Source organism: Amblyomma americanum, chromosome 5 (genome assembly GCF_052857255.1).
Source record: "Amblyomma americanum isolate KBUSLIRL-KWMA chromosome 5, ASM5285725v1, whole genome shotgun sequence".
In the NCBI taxonomy this organism is placed as follows: Eukaryota; Metazoa; Arthropoda; class Arachnida; order Ixodida; family Ixodidae; genus Amblyomma; species Amblyomma americanum.
This window is the reverse complement of record NC_135501.1, coordinates 163,033,068-163,048,418: the sequence shown is the minus strand read 5'-3', so window position 1 is coordinate 163,048,418 and position 15,351 is coordinate 163,033,068. Positions and strand designations below refer to the sequence as shown.

Sequence of the window (15,351 nt, the reverse complement as noted above, 5' to 3'; positions counted from 1 at the left end):
AATTGAAGTCCTGTGGCTTTTTTCTTGTCAATGACATTTGTAGTGCGCTAGCACTTATAGTGGCCATTCCCCGCATTTGGGCGTTGTGTGTTTCTCTGAAGCCAGTTTTGTGGCCTGCGGGCTGCTCACCTGCCCACCGGGTGGTGGGCTACTTGCCCACCGTGTCAGGCAGCAGCCCATTTAGTCGTGACTCGTGAGAGGCTGCTCGAGGAGAGCAACCTGGGTCGCAACCCAATCCAAACAACCGAAGTCCCACTGATGGCAGCACCTTACTTAGCAGCTGCCTTGTGCCACTGCGCCACAGCCCACCATGCCCACCGGGTGGCTTACTTGCCAAGGTGTTGCCAGTGGGCAGGTTAGTAGTAGCCCAAGACAGGTGCTATGGCAGGTGTTAACATGTCCACCTTCCAATTTTGCATAAAAGAGAGCACACACCAACAACCAGCTTAACCTAGCAGAACAGCGCAGCACCGAAACAAATCAAGCTAGCGCACATATCCGCATTTGGCCTAATTACCCAAATCTACTAACACCTTATGATCGGACAATGTGTCGATACTAAAGAATTGAAAATATTTTTTGAAGAAACGGTCTAGTTTTTTTTTGGCAAAATCATATATCATAAGAAGTGGCAATTATTACTTTGCTGCTTCTCAAGATCGCGTTGGGATCTTCGCAGAACGAAACAAAGTTTAGGAACGTGGATGCAAAGAACGTTTATTGGCTTTCGGAATTTCTCAGCTAAAAAAATCGCTAACAATGCTGAAAAAGTTATGCCTCCCAGGAGATCCTGAGGTGGTTGAAAGCGCTTGGCTGCGTCATCCTGTCCATCTCTCGTGTTTCCTTTGCGCTATACTTGACATCATGGTCGAAATTATCCCGCAGCCCTCCACTACAGCACCCCTTTCTCTCTTTCTTGCTTCACTCCCTTCTTTTTTCTTTCCCTCAGGGCGCAATTGACATGCTCGTATACGACAGCGCCCTCCGCCTTTCATTTCCTGAAAATACAATTTTCTAGTGTAGCGACCATTATATATGACACACCCTGGAATGTACTGCGCCTTTATTGCGACGCATTTCATGCTTACGTCTACTCTAGGTCGCCGCAGTGGCTCACTGAATAATGTGTTCGGCAGCTGACGGGGCTTCGATCACAGCCGCGGCGGTTGCATTTTGATGGAGGCGAAATGCTTGAGGCCCGTGTACTGTGCGGTGCAGTACAAGGAACCTCAGGCTGCCGAAATTATCCAGGGCTCTCCGTTACGGCGTCCCTAATAGCCCGAGTCGATTTCGGACAGTAAACTGCACAAACCAAACAAAACTATACTCTACACGACGTGAGAGATTGTCACCTGTTGGCACTGCATTTAGACGGATGCAAAAATTTACTTAGCATGATCTATTCGTGCGTAGGTAGATCGTTTAAGAAGCGTTTTTATTTGCTGTACATACCTGTGTTGCATGTAGTCACGCAGTCGTAGAAGGTAGGGAATGTGTTTTTGCTTTCTCTTTTTACAAAGTCTGGTCTGCATATTTTCGACTCATTGTCGTAAAAGTACAGAAAGCTGATATCGTAGTCATCGTATTCGGCCAGTGCTGGTGTTGCGCACGTACAGTTTTCTCCATCACCATTGTCACCTGGTAACACTGGTAAAAAAAAGATTGCGGAAGACTGCAATTGAATCTCGTTTCGTATATAGGCTGTGCTCAAAATTAGAGCACTCACCAAAGAGTAAAAATGTTTAAAGATTCGTGGCTATTGCGCTTCCCCAAGCTCATCGCCAACCACCCTGTGTTGTATTGCGAAAGCAGTACTAGTGTCATAGTGCGAAAATGGTGGCATGTGCGTGTCTGTAGCCTCGCACATGCAGTGAAGCCCCGGCCCCACCTTCGAGAAGTACAAACTACCAGCCACATCCCTACCGCACTCGATTGGCTGGGAGGCTGAACCGGCACCCTCAACCCACCTCCACACCACACTTTCACCCATGTCACCCTCGAGGCGCCATCCGTAAACCGCTCGTCCAAATGTAGCCTTCAGAATCACAGCCCACCGCCAAGCCACCTGTCTTGACTCTTCACACGGACTCCACCCAGTTGAAGCCCACACAGGAGGGGAGCGAAAGCGATGTCTAAATCGCATTGAAAGACGCAGTGGGGAAACCAGCTGCCCTCCAGAAGCAGCGCCCACCGGCCACTTCCCCATGCGCCTTTGTTTGGGGGCTGCTCCGTCACCCACCGCCACCTTCCACACTCCTCTCAACTCCACAACCACCACCCACCTGCTCTCACTTTCGCCCCTTTTGAATAAATTTACCGCATGTTTGAAGCCTCTGCTTGGTGGAAAAGTATAAAAGTATTAATGTATTAACCGAGGGTAATTCCAACTGCTTTCGCAGAGATGTCGCATCAGGTGTCTGGTTATCTCGTATTTCTGCTGTTCTACCAAGTGTCTCAGCTAACTCGGCCAAGGTTTAAAAATATACCGGGGCACAACAGGTGGATGGACGCAACTTCAACAATGTTATTCACCATTTTATAGCATCATCATTATCAGCCTGACTACGCCCACTGCAGGGCAAATGCCTATCCCTTGTCTTTCCAATTAATCCTGTCCTTTGCCAGCTGCATCCACCCTTTGCCTGCAAAATTCTTAATCTCATCCGCCCACCGAACCTTCTGCCGCCTTCTGCTACGCTTGCCTTCTCTTGAAATCCACTCCGTTACCCTTAAGGACCAGCGGCTATCTTGCCTTCGCATTACATGATCTGCCCAAGCCCATTTCTTGCTCTTGATTTCGACTAGGGTGTCATTAACCCGTGTTTTTTCTCTCACCGATACTTCCCTCTCCGATCTCTTAACGTTACACCTATCATTTCTCTTTCCATAGCTCGCTGCGTTGTCCTTAACTTAAGCTGAACTATCTTCGTTAGCCTCCACGTTTCTGCCCCGTAGGTGAGTACCGGTAAGATACAGCTGTTGTACACTTTTCTCTTGAGGGATGTTGGTAACCTGCTATTCATGATCTGAGAGAACCTGCCATATGCGCTCCACCCCATTCTTATTCTTCTAGTTATTTCCCCCTCATGATCCGGATCAGCGGTCACTGCCTGTCTATAAGTAGACGTATTCCTTTACCACTTCTAGCACCTCGCTACCAACTGTGAACTGCTGTTCTCTTGCGAAACTGTTGAACATTACTTTGGTGTTTTGCGTGTTAATTGTTGGGCCCACCGTTCTGCTCTGCCTGTTTAACTCATTTATCATGCTTTCCAGCTCATCGCCTTAGCGATTTAACAAGGCAATGTCATCAGCGAATCGCAAATTACTAAGGTATTCTTCATTGACTCTGGTCCCGAACTGTTGCCAACCCAAGCCTCAGAATACCTCATGTGAACAGGTGGTGAACTGCCTTGGCTAGATCGTGTCTCCCTGCCTGACACCTTTCTTTTTGGAATTTTATTGCTGACTGTATGTAAGACTATGGTAGTCGTACACTCGCTATAGATATTTTCCAGTATCTTTACGTAAAGCTTTTGACATTGTAATTCATTCTAAGTTAATGTTCAAATTAAATCTTATATTGAAGAATTCAGCTTCAGTGACCTGGATCTCTAATTTCCTCTATGAGCGCTTACAGTTTGTAAACTACAGCTCAGCCCAGTATTTCGTCGCCCCCGTATTATATGGTGTACCACAAGGTTCTGTCTTAGCACCTTTATTGTTTATACTGTATATAAATGACCTGCCTTGTAACATCACCTCGAACATCCGCATGTACGCTGAGGACTGCGTTTCATATGACATCATTCACTTTTCAGATGATCATTCCCGCATTAATGAATAATTTTTTAGCTTCTGTAGGCAGTGTGAAAGTTGGCAGATGAATATTAACTTTCATAAAACGGTTGTCATGACATTCAGTAATAGTTCCTCTCCATCGGTTTTTGATTACTCTTTTCATAATGTACCCCTTCAAAGGTTGTCTGAGTACAAGCATGTACGAATCATTTTTACTTCCCACTTATTATAAGTCCGACATATTGACTTAATTTGTAATAGAGCCCTAAAAATTAAGGTATCTTAGACGAACATTAGCTCAGGCTCCGAAAGAAACCAGGTTACTATTGTATAAATCCCTAAACCGTCCAGTTCTTGACTATGCTTGTTTCGTGTGGAATCCTTACAAGGTAACAGAGATTAAGAAAATTGAAGCCATCCAAAGGAAATCAGTTCGCTTCATATGTAATAAACGTCGCAGTGATTTTTCACCCACTTCTGCCATGAAATCGTTACAAATAACTACCCTCACCACTCGCCGGCAACTAGAATCGTGAAAGTTTCTGCACTGTGTCGTTAATTCGCACTTTCTACTCTCAAGCGACAGGTACATCACGAGTGCCATACCATCGTCAACAAGAAGTTATCATAATCCTAATTTTTCACCATACTTTGCTCGCACTAATTTGTTTAAATAGTTTCTTTCCGCACACCATCGAACACTGGAATACATGGCCCGCGTCAGTGTGTTCTTTCCCTATAGACTATTTTATACAGTCCGTAACTGATTCGTAATCTATTTACTGCACCCATGCTCCCAATTTGTGTAATGTTCCCTATACATTCAACTTTGAAATGAAATTAAATGAAAATTGGTTTTTCGGGAATGAAATAGCACAATATGCCTCACATATCGGCAGATACCTGAACCGCGACGTAGGGGAAGAGATAAAGGAATTCAACTTTGATGTTTTAATTTTTGCTAGAATGTGTTTAGTTTTTGAATGAATATGCCCACTCCTGCGATATAGCCCATCTAGGGGCTGCAGTATGTACAAATCAAAAATAAATAAATTGCCGAAATTTCGATTGAGTCAAATGAGTTCTCGTAATCTATAAATGATATATATTTAGAGGTTAATTATACTCTTCACATTTCTCTGTTGCCTGAGTGAGAGTGTGAATACGGTATATTGTCGAGTACCCTTTACGAAAGTCTGCCTGATTGTTTGGTTGATTCAATTTTAACGTTGCCCTGAGTCTATTAGCGATCACCTTCGTAAATAACTTACAGGAAACGGACAGTAAGCTGATTGGTCTTTTTTTAATTCCTTGATGTCCAGGATTTGGCCACCCTGGTGTAGTACTTGGCCACTACCTTGTATGAGCAAACCAATTAACCGTCGACCATTTAATATATTTAGAGTAATTTTGTATTTTATTCAACTGAGTACTTAAATGAAACACAATAGTTCTTTAGCTATTGTGTTTCGGGCAAAAATTTCAGTGCCAAGTAATCGAGCGTCCCAAGAGAAGCGTCTAATTCATGAATTTCTTTATATATTGTCACCGACAAACGTAGGGCGACACAAAAGGGGCTTTTAATCGGATGACCAAGACGACCAGCAGCGCGAGTCCGAGCGGAAATGTCTTCTTCCTCGCTCCCACACGAGCCTAGTCATGCCCATGCCGCTCGGCCGCATGGCGGCGCTCGCAGAATTGCCCCCCTCCTTTCAAGAGGCATCGCCTGTATGCCTCCGGCAAGGGGGAAAAACAGTATGGAGGCACCGAAAGTGCGAAGGCGCGTGTGGCGTCGGCACTGAGTGTGAACCCCGGAAATGGCTAACGGGCGTAATACGGTTTCATGCGGGACACGTGGGCGAATTCAGACTTGGGCGGTCGAGAAGAGCGGACAACTCCTTGCGGGTACACTTCATAGTTCACATCGCTGAGTTGACGTAGCACCTCGTAGGGGCCGAAGTAGCGGCGCAGATGCTTTTCAGAGCGCCCATGCAAACGTATAAAGCTCCATACCCAAACGTGCTCGCCGGGTTTGTAAATCACCTCCCTGCGGCGGAGGTTGCAACACCATGCGTCAGTTGTCTGCTGGTAGCGAATCCGTTGTCTAGCAAGGCGGCGAGCGGCTTCTGCATCACGAACGAGTTGGTCAGCGCCTGTGACAGACGAGGGGGTACAATCCCGGGAGCAGCATGGCGTCCAGTATGGTCAGGGCGTCCTTGCCATACACCAAACGGAAGGGAGTGAAGCGCTTAGTTTCTTGGTGGGCGGTGTTATACGCAAACGTTATGTAAGGGAGCATTTCGTCCCAGTTGCGATTGTCAGCGTCGACATACATAGACATCATATCTGCAATGGTCTTGTTCAGCCTCTCAGTCAGGCCACTCGTTTGAGGATGGTAAGCAGTCGTTTTTCTATGACTGGTGGCACTGAGGCGCAGGACATCATGTGTAAGAGCCGACGTAAACGCGGTTACCAGGTCAGTTATTACAACCGCGGTGGCGCCGTGGCGAAGCGCAATGTGGTGAAGAAAGAACTGTGCAATTTCAGCCGTGATGCCACGGGGAAGAGCCTTGGTTTCACAGTAGCGGCTTAAGTAGTCCGTGGCAATAACAATATACCGGTTACCCATGGAGGACACTGGGAATGGGCCCAGTAAGTCCATGCCGACCTGCTGAAATGGGATTCGCGGTGGATCAGTTGGCTTCTGAAGGCCGGCCGGTGTTGTCGGCGGTATCTTCCGTCGTTGACACTCACGACAGCTTCTAACGTAGCGTTGGACGACCGCAGCAAGCCGAGACCAGTAGTACTTATGGCGGAGGCGTCCCAATGTTCTGGAAAAACCGAGGTGGCCAGAAGAAAGGTCGTCGTGGCATGCAGCGAGAACCTCCTGACGAAGCGCGGTTGGCACAACGAGGAGATGCGCAGTTTCAGTCGGGCCGTATTTTTTGCTGTAGAGGACTCCATCTATTAAGCAAAACGACGAAAGTCCGCGCGAGAAGAGTCTGGGCGGAGACGGAGCAGTTCCTTCGAGGTACTCGATTAGAGGCAGCAGTTCGCAGTCGGCCCTCTGGTGGCGGGCAAGGTCGGACGTGATGACAGCGCCGAGGAAAGCAGAATCGTCGTCGGACTCATCTGGTGGGCACGGAAGAGGAGCTCGGAAGAGACATTCTGCATTGCTATGTTCCTGACCCGAATTATAGAGTACCTTGTACAGGACATTGAACAGACCTGGCCGATCATGTGCTGCCCTCAACGCCTCCACGACGTCAGTCTAGGCCGCCGTCTCCAAGACGGGCTCCTTCACCCAGTCACGCATCATCCTCTGGCCAATTCAGAGGCATGTCCCCCCGCCCGGGAAATTGAAGACGGCGTCCTCCGTGGGTAGGACCGCCGCTGCCGCAGAGAGTGAACAGCCTCCATCCGACGACTTTATGCGACGACCCGAACGCCGACGACCCCACCCGCCGACCTCAAAGACGATCTCACCGCCGACCTCAAAGACAATCCCATCGACGACCGCGTCGACGACACGCCGACGACCTCAGCGACGATCCCATCGACGACGGCACCAAAGACCTCACCGACGAGTTGTCAAAGAATTGTTTCCGCCGCGGAAATTCTTGTTGTCGCCGATGGCTATGACGTGTCAGCACTCGTGGATACCGGAGCTGACTTTTCTGTCATGAGCAGCCACCTAGCCACGACCATGAGAAAGGTTCTAACACCTTGGCATGAGCCGCAGATACGCACAGCTGGTTTCCATGTGGTAACGCCGGTTGGCGTCTGCACCTGCCGTATAAAGATCCGCGGTGCAACTTTCATTGGCTCCTTCGCCGTGCTACGAGAGTGTTACAGAGAACTGATTCTCGACATGGACTTCCTTAAAGAGTGTGGGGTGGTAATCAACCTGCATGAGCAGTTGGTATCATTTTCGACACAGCGAGCCGTTGATACCGACCCCGAGCCGCAAAGGATTGCACTTCGCATATCTGACGGCCACACAACGATACCGCCAAGAGCAAGCAAGTTTGTCACAGTCCAGTGTGATACCAGCTTCGTTACTCGGGGCATTGCCGAAGCGAACATGTCGCTGCTATTGTCTCGGCAAGTTTGCATTGCTCGCGCCCTTGTCGACCTTGTTCATGCGCGTACCGAGCTCTTAGTGACCAACTTTAGTTGCGAACCCCAACATTTGACGAAAAACACTGCAGTGATTGCCCATTTTGAAGAACTTGGCGAGCATGCCGGCCAATATGCCTTATCCACAACGGAGCCAGGAACAGCGGAACAGGACATGGCAACAGCCACTAAGCCCTACGTGAACCCTGACCTTCTGACCAATCGTAAACGCCGCGTGGAAAGCCTTATTGACTCTTTCCGCGACTGTTTTGCGTCAACCTCCAAGGTTCGTCAGACGCCAATAACTAAGCATCGAATTATCGTCGATAGTGACCAGAGACCGCTATGTCAGCGTCCTGATCGTGTTTCGTCGAAGGAACGTGAGGCCATTCGCGCCAAGTTGCCGAAATGCTTCGCGACGACGTCATACAACCATCGACGAGCCCCTGGGCATCACCTGTTGTTCTCGTCGCAACGAAAGACGGTAGCCTACTGTCCAGCGTAGATTATAGACGTCTCAACAACGTTACCAAAATGATGTATATCCACTGCCGCGCATTGATGACTCATTAGACCGCCTACGCCATGCTACCTACTTTTCGTCACTCGACTTGCGTAGCGGTTATTGGCAAATCGAGGTCGACGAACGTGACCGAGAAAAAACCGCCTTCCTTACTGCTGACGGATTTTACGAATTTAAGGCGCTTCCTTTCGGCTTGTGTTCAGCCCCTGCAACGTTCCAACGTATGATGGACACCGTACTAGCTGACCTGAAGTGGGAGTACTGCCTTGTGTATCTCGACGACGTCGTGATTTTCTCCGACACGTTCGAGGAGCACCTGAAATGGATGGGATCACGGTCTCGTGTTTAAAGTCGGCTGCATCAAAGTCTTGTCACCATCGCATCAAGGAAAGCATCGAGTATCAGGTGGAAAGACTGAGTGATAGTGGTTATCCAGGTCACGTGATCGGCAGAGCCAGCGAGAAAGTTATTCGCTGGGTGAAAGGCCAGGGAAAGAACGACACAAAAGAAGAGCACAGCAAACCCGTTGTAGTACCGTACGTTCATCGCCTTTCACACGGGATTAACAAAGTTGCCAGCAGGTATGGAATCCCTGTCATGTTTTAGGCTCCCAAAAAACTTTCAACGTTATGCCCTGCGATTGCAGCTAGGATGGAGCAGAGTGCAAAGAAAAGAAAAGGAGGATGTGCTGTCAAACATTTATCACCATACGTCGCTTGCAAAGTGGGCACAGTGTACAAAGTCCCTTTGTCGTGCGGAAAGGTGTATATAGGCCAGAGTGGTCGATGTTTGAATGTGCGGCTGATGGAGCATGCTGGAGCTTTGGAAAGAGGTGACACTTCAAATAGTATGGTTATCCATTGTCGTGACTGCAGCAAGCGCAAGAAGAAATGTTCTCCCATTTTTTCCAAAACGTGTGTTCTTTTTCGTCACCGAGATCGTGTAACGCGGGAGATTGTTGAAGCCTATCATATCGCGGAAACGGGGCATACATGTGTCAGTGACCCTTCAGTTGGATTGTCTGAAGGAGAGATAAGTTATTTGAAAGAGCGATTGAAATCCGTGTGTTAATCTCTTCCTGTACATCGGTTGGCAAGTGCCGTGCGATTACTTTGGGTTGTTTTGGTTTTTGTTGTATATATAGAAGCCTCTGAATAAAATTTCTTGTAGTTGCGAGTAGCGCTGTGTCCCCTCTGTGTCGTCGTTTGTTAGCGCCAGGTTTTTTCATAATGAGCACCTGAAATGTTTGCGTGCTGTTTTCGAGGCAATTCGTTCCGCGGGTCTGTCTCTCAAGCCTGAAAAGTGCCGCTTCGCATTTAGGGAGCTCAAGTTTTTTGGCCATATTTTGAGCGCTCAGGGCGTTAGCCCCGACCCAGTAAGGACGGCCGCCGTTGCTGTATTTCCTCAGCCAACAGATAAACGAAGCTTGCGGCGTTTTCTGGGGCTTTTCGCCTGTTATCGGAGGTTCGTTCAAGCCTTCTATAAGCTCGCAGAATGTGATCAGTGTGGGAATATGTACTTTACATTAGTTTTTCCCGCGTTTAGAAGGAAGACCGTAAGCATATGAAAAAATGCCACGAGAGACTCCGCTCGCACGCAGCGACCACAGCGCTCTAAATCGTGGCACTCGTGAACGTAGCCGCGTTCAAAGATGTTGCGAATGTGACAGGGCAGAAACAATGACGTGGGCTCTGGCGGCAGTATTTGAACTGAGATCTGGCCGCGTTTAGTGCGCAAAACAGCAGTCTATGCGCTAATTGGCCAACTCAAAGCAAGTGCCAACAGTAAGTCTCTCCTCATCCGCAGAATTACTAACACAGAGGAATGAGGGAGGTGCGGACGCACGGCGACTGTTGAAGGTCTTCGTCCTCAGCCGTGTAACCTGTACTACCCTTGCGTTGATCTCTCCCGAGCTGAGAAAGTCTTCAGAGAGAATAATTCGCGGGGCATATAAAACAGCTCTCCACCTATCAAATACCCTCACCGAAAAACTGCTCTAGCTAGGGGTACATGTAACACGGTCGATGAACTGGCTGAGGCGCATCTTGCAGCTCTCTACGAACGCCTCTACCACACGACCATAGGAATGGGCTATTGTTAGAAAACTTAAAATTGGGTACACCACCACGGCTAGCCCCGAACTTTCGCTTCCTGACGAAATTATCAGCCGTATGTTCATTCCTCCCCTTCCCAAAAACATGCACCCAGTGCATGAGCAAGGCCGACGCGCCGCAAGAGCCAATGCGCTGCACACAACCTACTCCCACTTGCCGGAAACGGTTCACGTGGACGCAGCCGAATACCCCGACAAGGAAGCATTTGCACTCGCGGTCGTAGGCAACCACGTACAATCCGTAGTGACGGCCATCTCCCTCAACGCCCGACTATCGACATAGGCTGAGGAGGCGGTCATAGCGCGTGCCATAGCCGGCACCAAGGCCGGATACATCCTCAGTGATTAGAAGTCAGGAATCAGGAACTTAAGAGAAGGCTTCATACCCCAGCTCTCTCCATCCTGGCAAGAGCCAAATCTGCCTTTTTCACGACGCGACTGCGCATGCGCCCATCCCCTGGCGGCGGTGTCGCGAAACATATTGGAAGGGTCGTGCGCCACTCGAGACCGGCCGTGGAAGTGTAAACAAACCGGCTTCCAACGCGGGGTGCGTTGCTGCAGCCGTCGAGCGTTCAGTGCGACGCATTTGGCAATGCCTACGACATGTGTTGCATACGGCTGCATTGCCCAATATGTAAAGGGAAGCACACTCGTATTTTTTTCGCTTTCCGAACGCTTCCCGGGACCGCCTTCAACGCGAAGCGTGGATAAAAGCCGTTCGCCGGCTCGACGATCGTGGCCGCCATTGGGCACCGTCAAGACTGTGCGAGAATCACTTTGTGACAGGTGCGGACGAGGTACTGTGGTTAAATGCGTGTGCAGTCCATCACGAAATGTTTTATTGATGGGCAGGAAGGCCTCGAATGTCACCGCGGCACCCAGACTTCATTCCGATGCTTTTTGCATTCTCAAGCAAGAAGGCCAAATGGGCAAGTGCTGTGAGCCGCTTTCAACGCGCAGTGGAGCGGGCAACGAAAAAGAAGCTACAAGAGCATTCACGCATAGTGCTACAATTTTGTCGTAATCTCCTAAGGAAATTTCCTTGTTTATGCCACTACGTCTTGGCCAATACCTCCATGTGGGTATGTGCCCATGTATTAAGAGGCAGAAGAAGAAGAAGGTGCGTTATGCGTGTGTTCGAATCATATCCACGATGAAAAGTTTTGCGTGGTTTCGTCGGAATGGCTCAATGTGCGCTTCTCGCGCACGTCTTTATGGACGCGCATGCTTGTTTAACCTATGCAGCGGTGTGCTGTGGGAAAATAAAGTAAAATGCTAGCAGAGCTGCCATGTTGCGAGTACGCTTGTGGTTTTATCTTTGTGTAGCTATTCGGAAGCGCTTGAGCACAACGATTGCTTGTGAAAACTTGGTTTGGTTTAGTGGGGTTTAACGTCCCAAAGCGACTCAGACTATGAGGGACGCCGTAGTAAAGGGCTCCGGAAATTTCGACCACCTGGGGTTCTTCAACGTGCACTGACATCGCACAGTACACGGGCCTCTAGAATTTTGCCTCCATCGAAATTCTGCCGGCGCGGCCGGGATCGAACCCGCGTCTTTCGGGTCAGCAGCCGAGCGCCATAACCACTCAGCCACCGCGGCGGGATTGTGAAAACTGTTGTCCCCAGTCGTTTTCTGTGCTACGGCGTGCACGATGTAGTAGCCAACTTTCATGGATGGCAGACATATACAGCGGAAAATGCCATTCTCACTGATCGGGGATATTTCATTGAACATTATGTTCCGAATGTAGCCTTCATCTCGGAAGCGGCAGCCCTTGCTCAGCTGGCGATCGCATCGCATGCCGCATGATCGGAGATACTGAAGAATTTGCTCTTCGGTAGGCTTAGCAGCTTGCCTCGGACTTCGCACACAGCCACCAGTCAATCCTAGAAGTCCTCCAGGCATCAGGTGCTGCCCAGGACACGCAATCGTTGACAGATTCCTACAAAACGTGCTCTGCAGCGGCACTCAATCCGGCCGGGTTGGGCGCACCGTACCCTTCCAATGTGCTTCCAGCGCTGTACGCGAGGTGGCAGCACAGGAAAATGAAAAAGGCGGATTATCAACCGAACGGCTCCAGCTCATATGGGTTCTAGCACATACCTCCCACCCAAGGAACACGGCAGCTCATGAATGTGCCTGAGGATTCGTCAACCGAGCACAGAGCGACAAGTGCCCCTGGTTCAGGAGGCAGCGCCTGGTAACCTCCCATGAAATAACCGTCCACTATCGAAACAATCGACTCAGATGCCCATCCCCGCACAAATATCTCACCAAAGCAGAGCAGGTTTCCTGGCTGCAGATTCAGACGGGGGCATTCCTAAATACTTATATACTCCTTGATGTGTCTAACGGGATACAACTCCCGCTGCACACTCTGCACTCATTCTAAAACAAATCTCAATCACTTTCTATTCGAGTGCCCAGAAGGCCCACCACCTCCGAGCTTCCAGGTCTCAAACCAAAGTCAGTGGGAGACTACGTTGCTCAGCCCTCACCCGGAGGTACAACTCCGGATAGTGGGTTAGGCCCTGGAGGTCGCCAAGAAACATGGTCTTCAAGCCACCTAGCGCCGTCGCAAGGGCCCACGCACCTGTCTAAGCCTCATCCCTAACCCCTACCCTCTTTGTCATATGACAAATACTAAATGTTTGTTCGTCCTCGTGGTTCACGGTAGCATATCCAGGCCGAAACACTTATGAGCGTTCTTAATAGTCTACCGGCGTTTGGCGTCGAGCGTATCGAATCTGGCGTCTCTGCGTCTATACACCATGCAATGCGCCTGAGGTCGGCGACTTCTCGCGGTATGACAGATGAAGCGTTTGATCGTCAACTAGGAATGCTGCTTGAAAATGAAAATTGGTCGTTGGGGAAAGGAAATGGCGCAGTATCTGTCTCACATGTCGGCGGAGATCTAACCGCGCCGTAAGGGAAGACATAAAGGAGCGACCAAGAAACGAAAGGAAGACAGAGGGGCCGTAGTTAAGGGCTCGCGAACAATTTCGACCATATTTCGAAATTTCCTTCCCTTGCGGCGCGGTTCAGGTGTCCATCAAGAAGCGAGACAGATGCGAGACAGATGCGAGGCGCAATCTCAACATTCCTGCTTTCACCGGATTGTTAACGCAGAAATTTTGAGATTGCGCCCTTTTTCGCCTTGGCCAAGTGTGCGTCTCTGTTTTGAGGATGAATTCCTTCCTATTTGGCTTTGCGCTCAGATGATCTTGCGACTAAGTTCACCAAGTCTGCTATTATAGATGTGCAGTGCTGAATTGTTTCTGCCTGTCTCTTAGAAGTAGCGCCTACGTTCTGAATTATGACTGTTGTTGACAATTTCTTATTCTTCGCATTGTTTCTTTTTCTGCTAGGCTATACTGTGATACGGCTCGGGTTGCCTCATAAAATGTAAGGGTGTGGGCGGATAAACCTGAATTGTAAGTAGGCATCTTTCCTGCTGTGTTCTTGTGCCTATCTTGTCCTTGTCCCTTTCGCGCCGTCCTGACATCAACTACAGCTGTGAGCCAACTAGTCCAAACCAAAGTACTTCTTGACAAATGTGAGCGCAAAAATAAGAGACAATCACAAGAAAGGCGGACAAGACAACGCGCTTGTCTTGTCCACCTTTCTTGTGATTGCCTCTTATTTTTGCGCTAACAATTGTACATAGAACTATGCACCAACTAGCCTCGAAACAAGTGTCACTTCTTGGCGTTTATCCCGTACAATTTCAGCGCGTGCCATTATTGTGTTTCCTAAGGTGAAAGCTGTTCGCTGAAGCAGAAATACAAGGCGATGTACGTACCAGCAAGTGGCAAGGCTACCAGCGATTGTGCACCGATAATGACAACGAGGAGGCGCATGGCAACTTCTACCACAGGATCACCCCGCAAAAGGGCGGGTTTCCAGCCGCTTATATAGTGAGACGATACTCCGGTATTTAGGAATGTGCGCGCGCAGCTGGCGACCGGTCGTCTGTGGTTACTGTGCGTAATGCAGTCGACAAAAATTATTTCTCACCTATTAAGTAGTGACACGACTCTCACAACTATGCCGTAATTGACTATTGTACCGTTGTTGAGATGGATATTGACGTGTGCACGTACCGTGCACGCATCGGTTCTTTTAAGGCCTTGTATGGCCCATTAGCAACGAAACTCGGCGTCGGTGGCCAAGAAAAGTGGCCCAGAAAACTCCCAATGACGTCATTAGGAACGAAGAAAATTTCTTCCGAAGGTGCGAGGAGTTTAACCAAGGATATCCAGAAGGCGAGGCGAGCACATAGGCCACAGGACCGTGTTGCTTCTTAGCGAATGAAGGTGAACCTAGTGCATGCATTGCCTTATGACCGTGTGCTAATAAGTAGGTGTGTCAGTAAAAAGAAAGAAAACAAAAATAAATTTAAAGCCTAATGATTTCGCCTTGAAACCATATACGTAATCTTAGGTTTCCTCCGTGATTTTTTTATTGGCATGCTAAATATTTCACTGCTCCCCTGAGGACCATTTCAGAGAATCTGGCCTTCAACGGGATATATGTCGTAGACCTTCCTTACTTTTGCTGTCCGTTTGCTTAAATATCCTCTTACTTTGCGTGGGCGACTTGAAAGCAAATCCTGGCCGTAAGATCGACGACGTGCTGACGCTGCTAAAACTGCACCGCTGAAACAACGTCTTTAACCGCCTAGAGGACTTGGACGAGGCAGGCTCGTCATTAGCTCGCTGTCATTTCTGGCTCATGACGAGTCCAGGTTGTTGTGTGCACTATCACTCTGTCTCCAGTTTAATGCGAGTGGAG

The 15,351-nt window shown here is 49.0% G+C and overlaps 1 protein-coding gene across 2 annotated transcripts in view; it reads right to left on the bottom strand.

The window, feature by feature from the left end:
• Nucleotides 1-14,467, bottom strand: part of LOC144132889 (penthalaris-like) — a 29,531-nt gene extending 15,064 nt beyond the window's left edge. For both annotated transcript variants that reach the window (XM_077665605.1, XM_077665604.1), the window contains exons 1-2: nt 14,360-14,467; nt 1,453-1,647 (exon numbers count right to left, since the gene is read on the bottom strand). In XM_077665605.1, the coding sequence (XP_077521731.1) occupies nt 1,453-1,647; nt 14,360-14,417 (253 nt within the window). In that variant the 5' untranslated portion in view covers nt 14,418-14,467. The remainder of the gene's footprint in view (nt 1-1,452; nt 1,648-14,359) is intronic.
• Nucleotides 14,468-15,351: the final 884 nt, after the last annotated feature.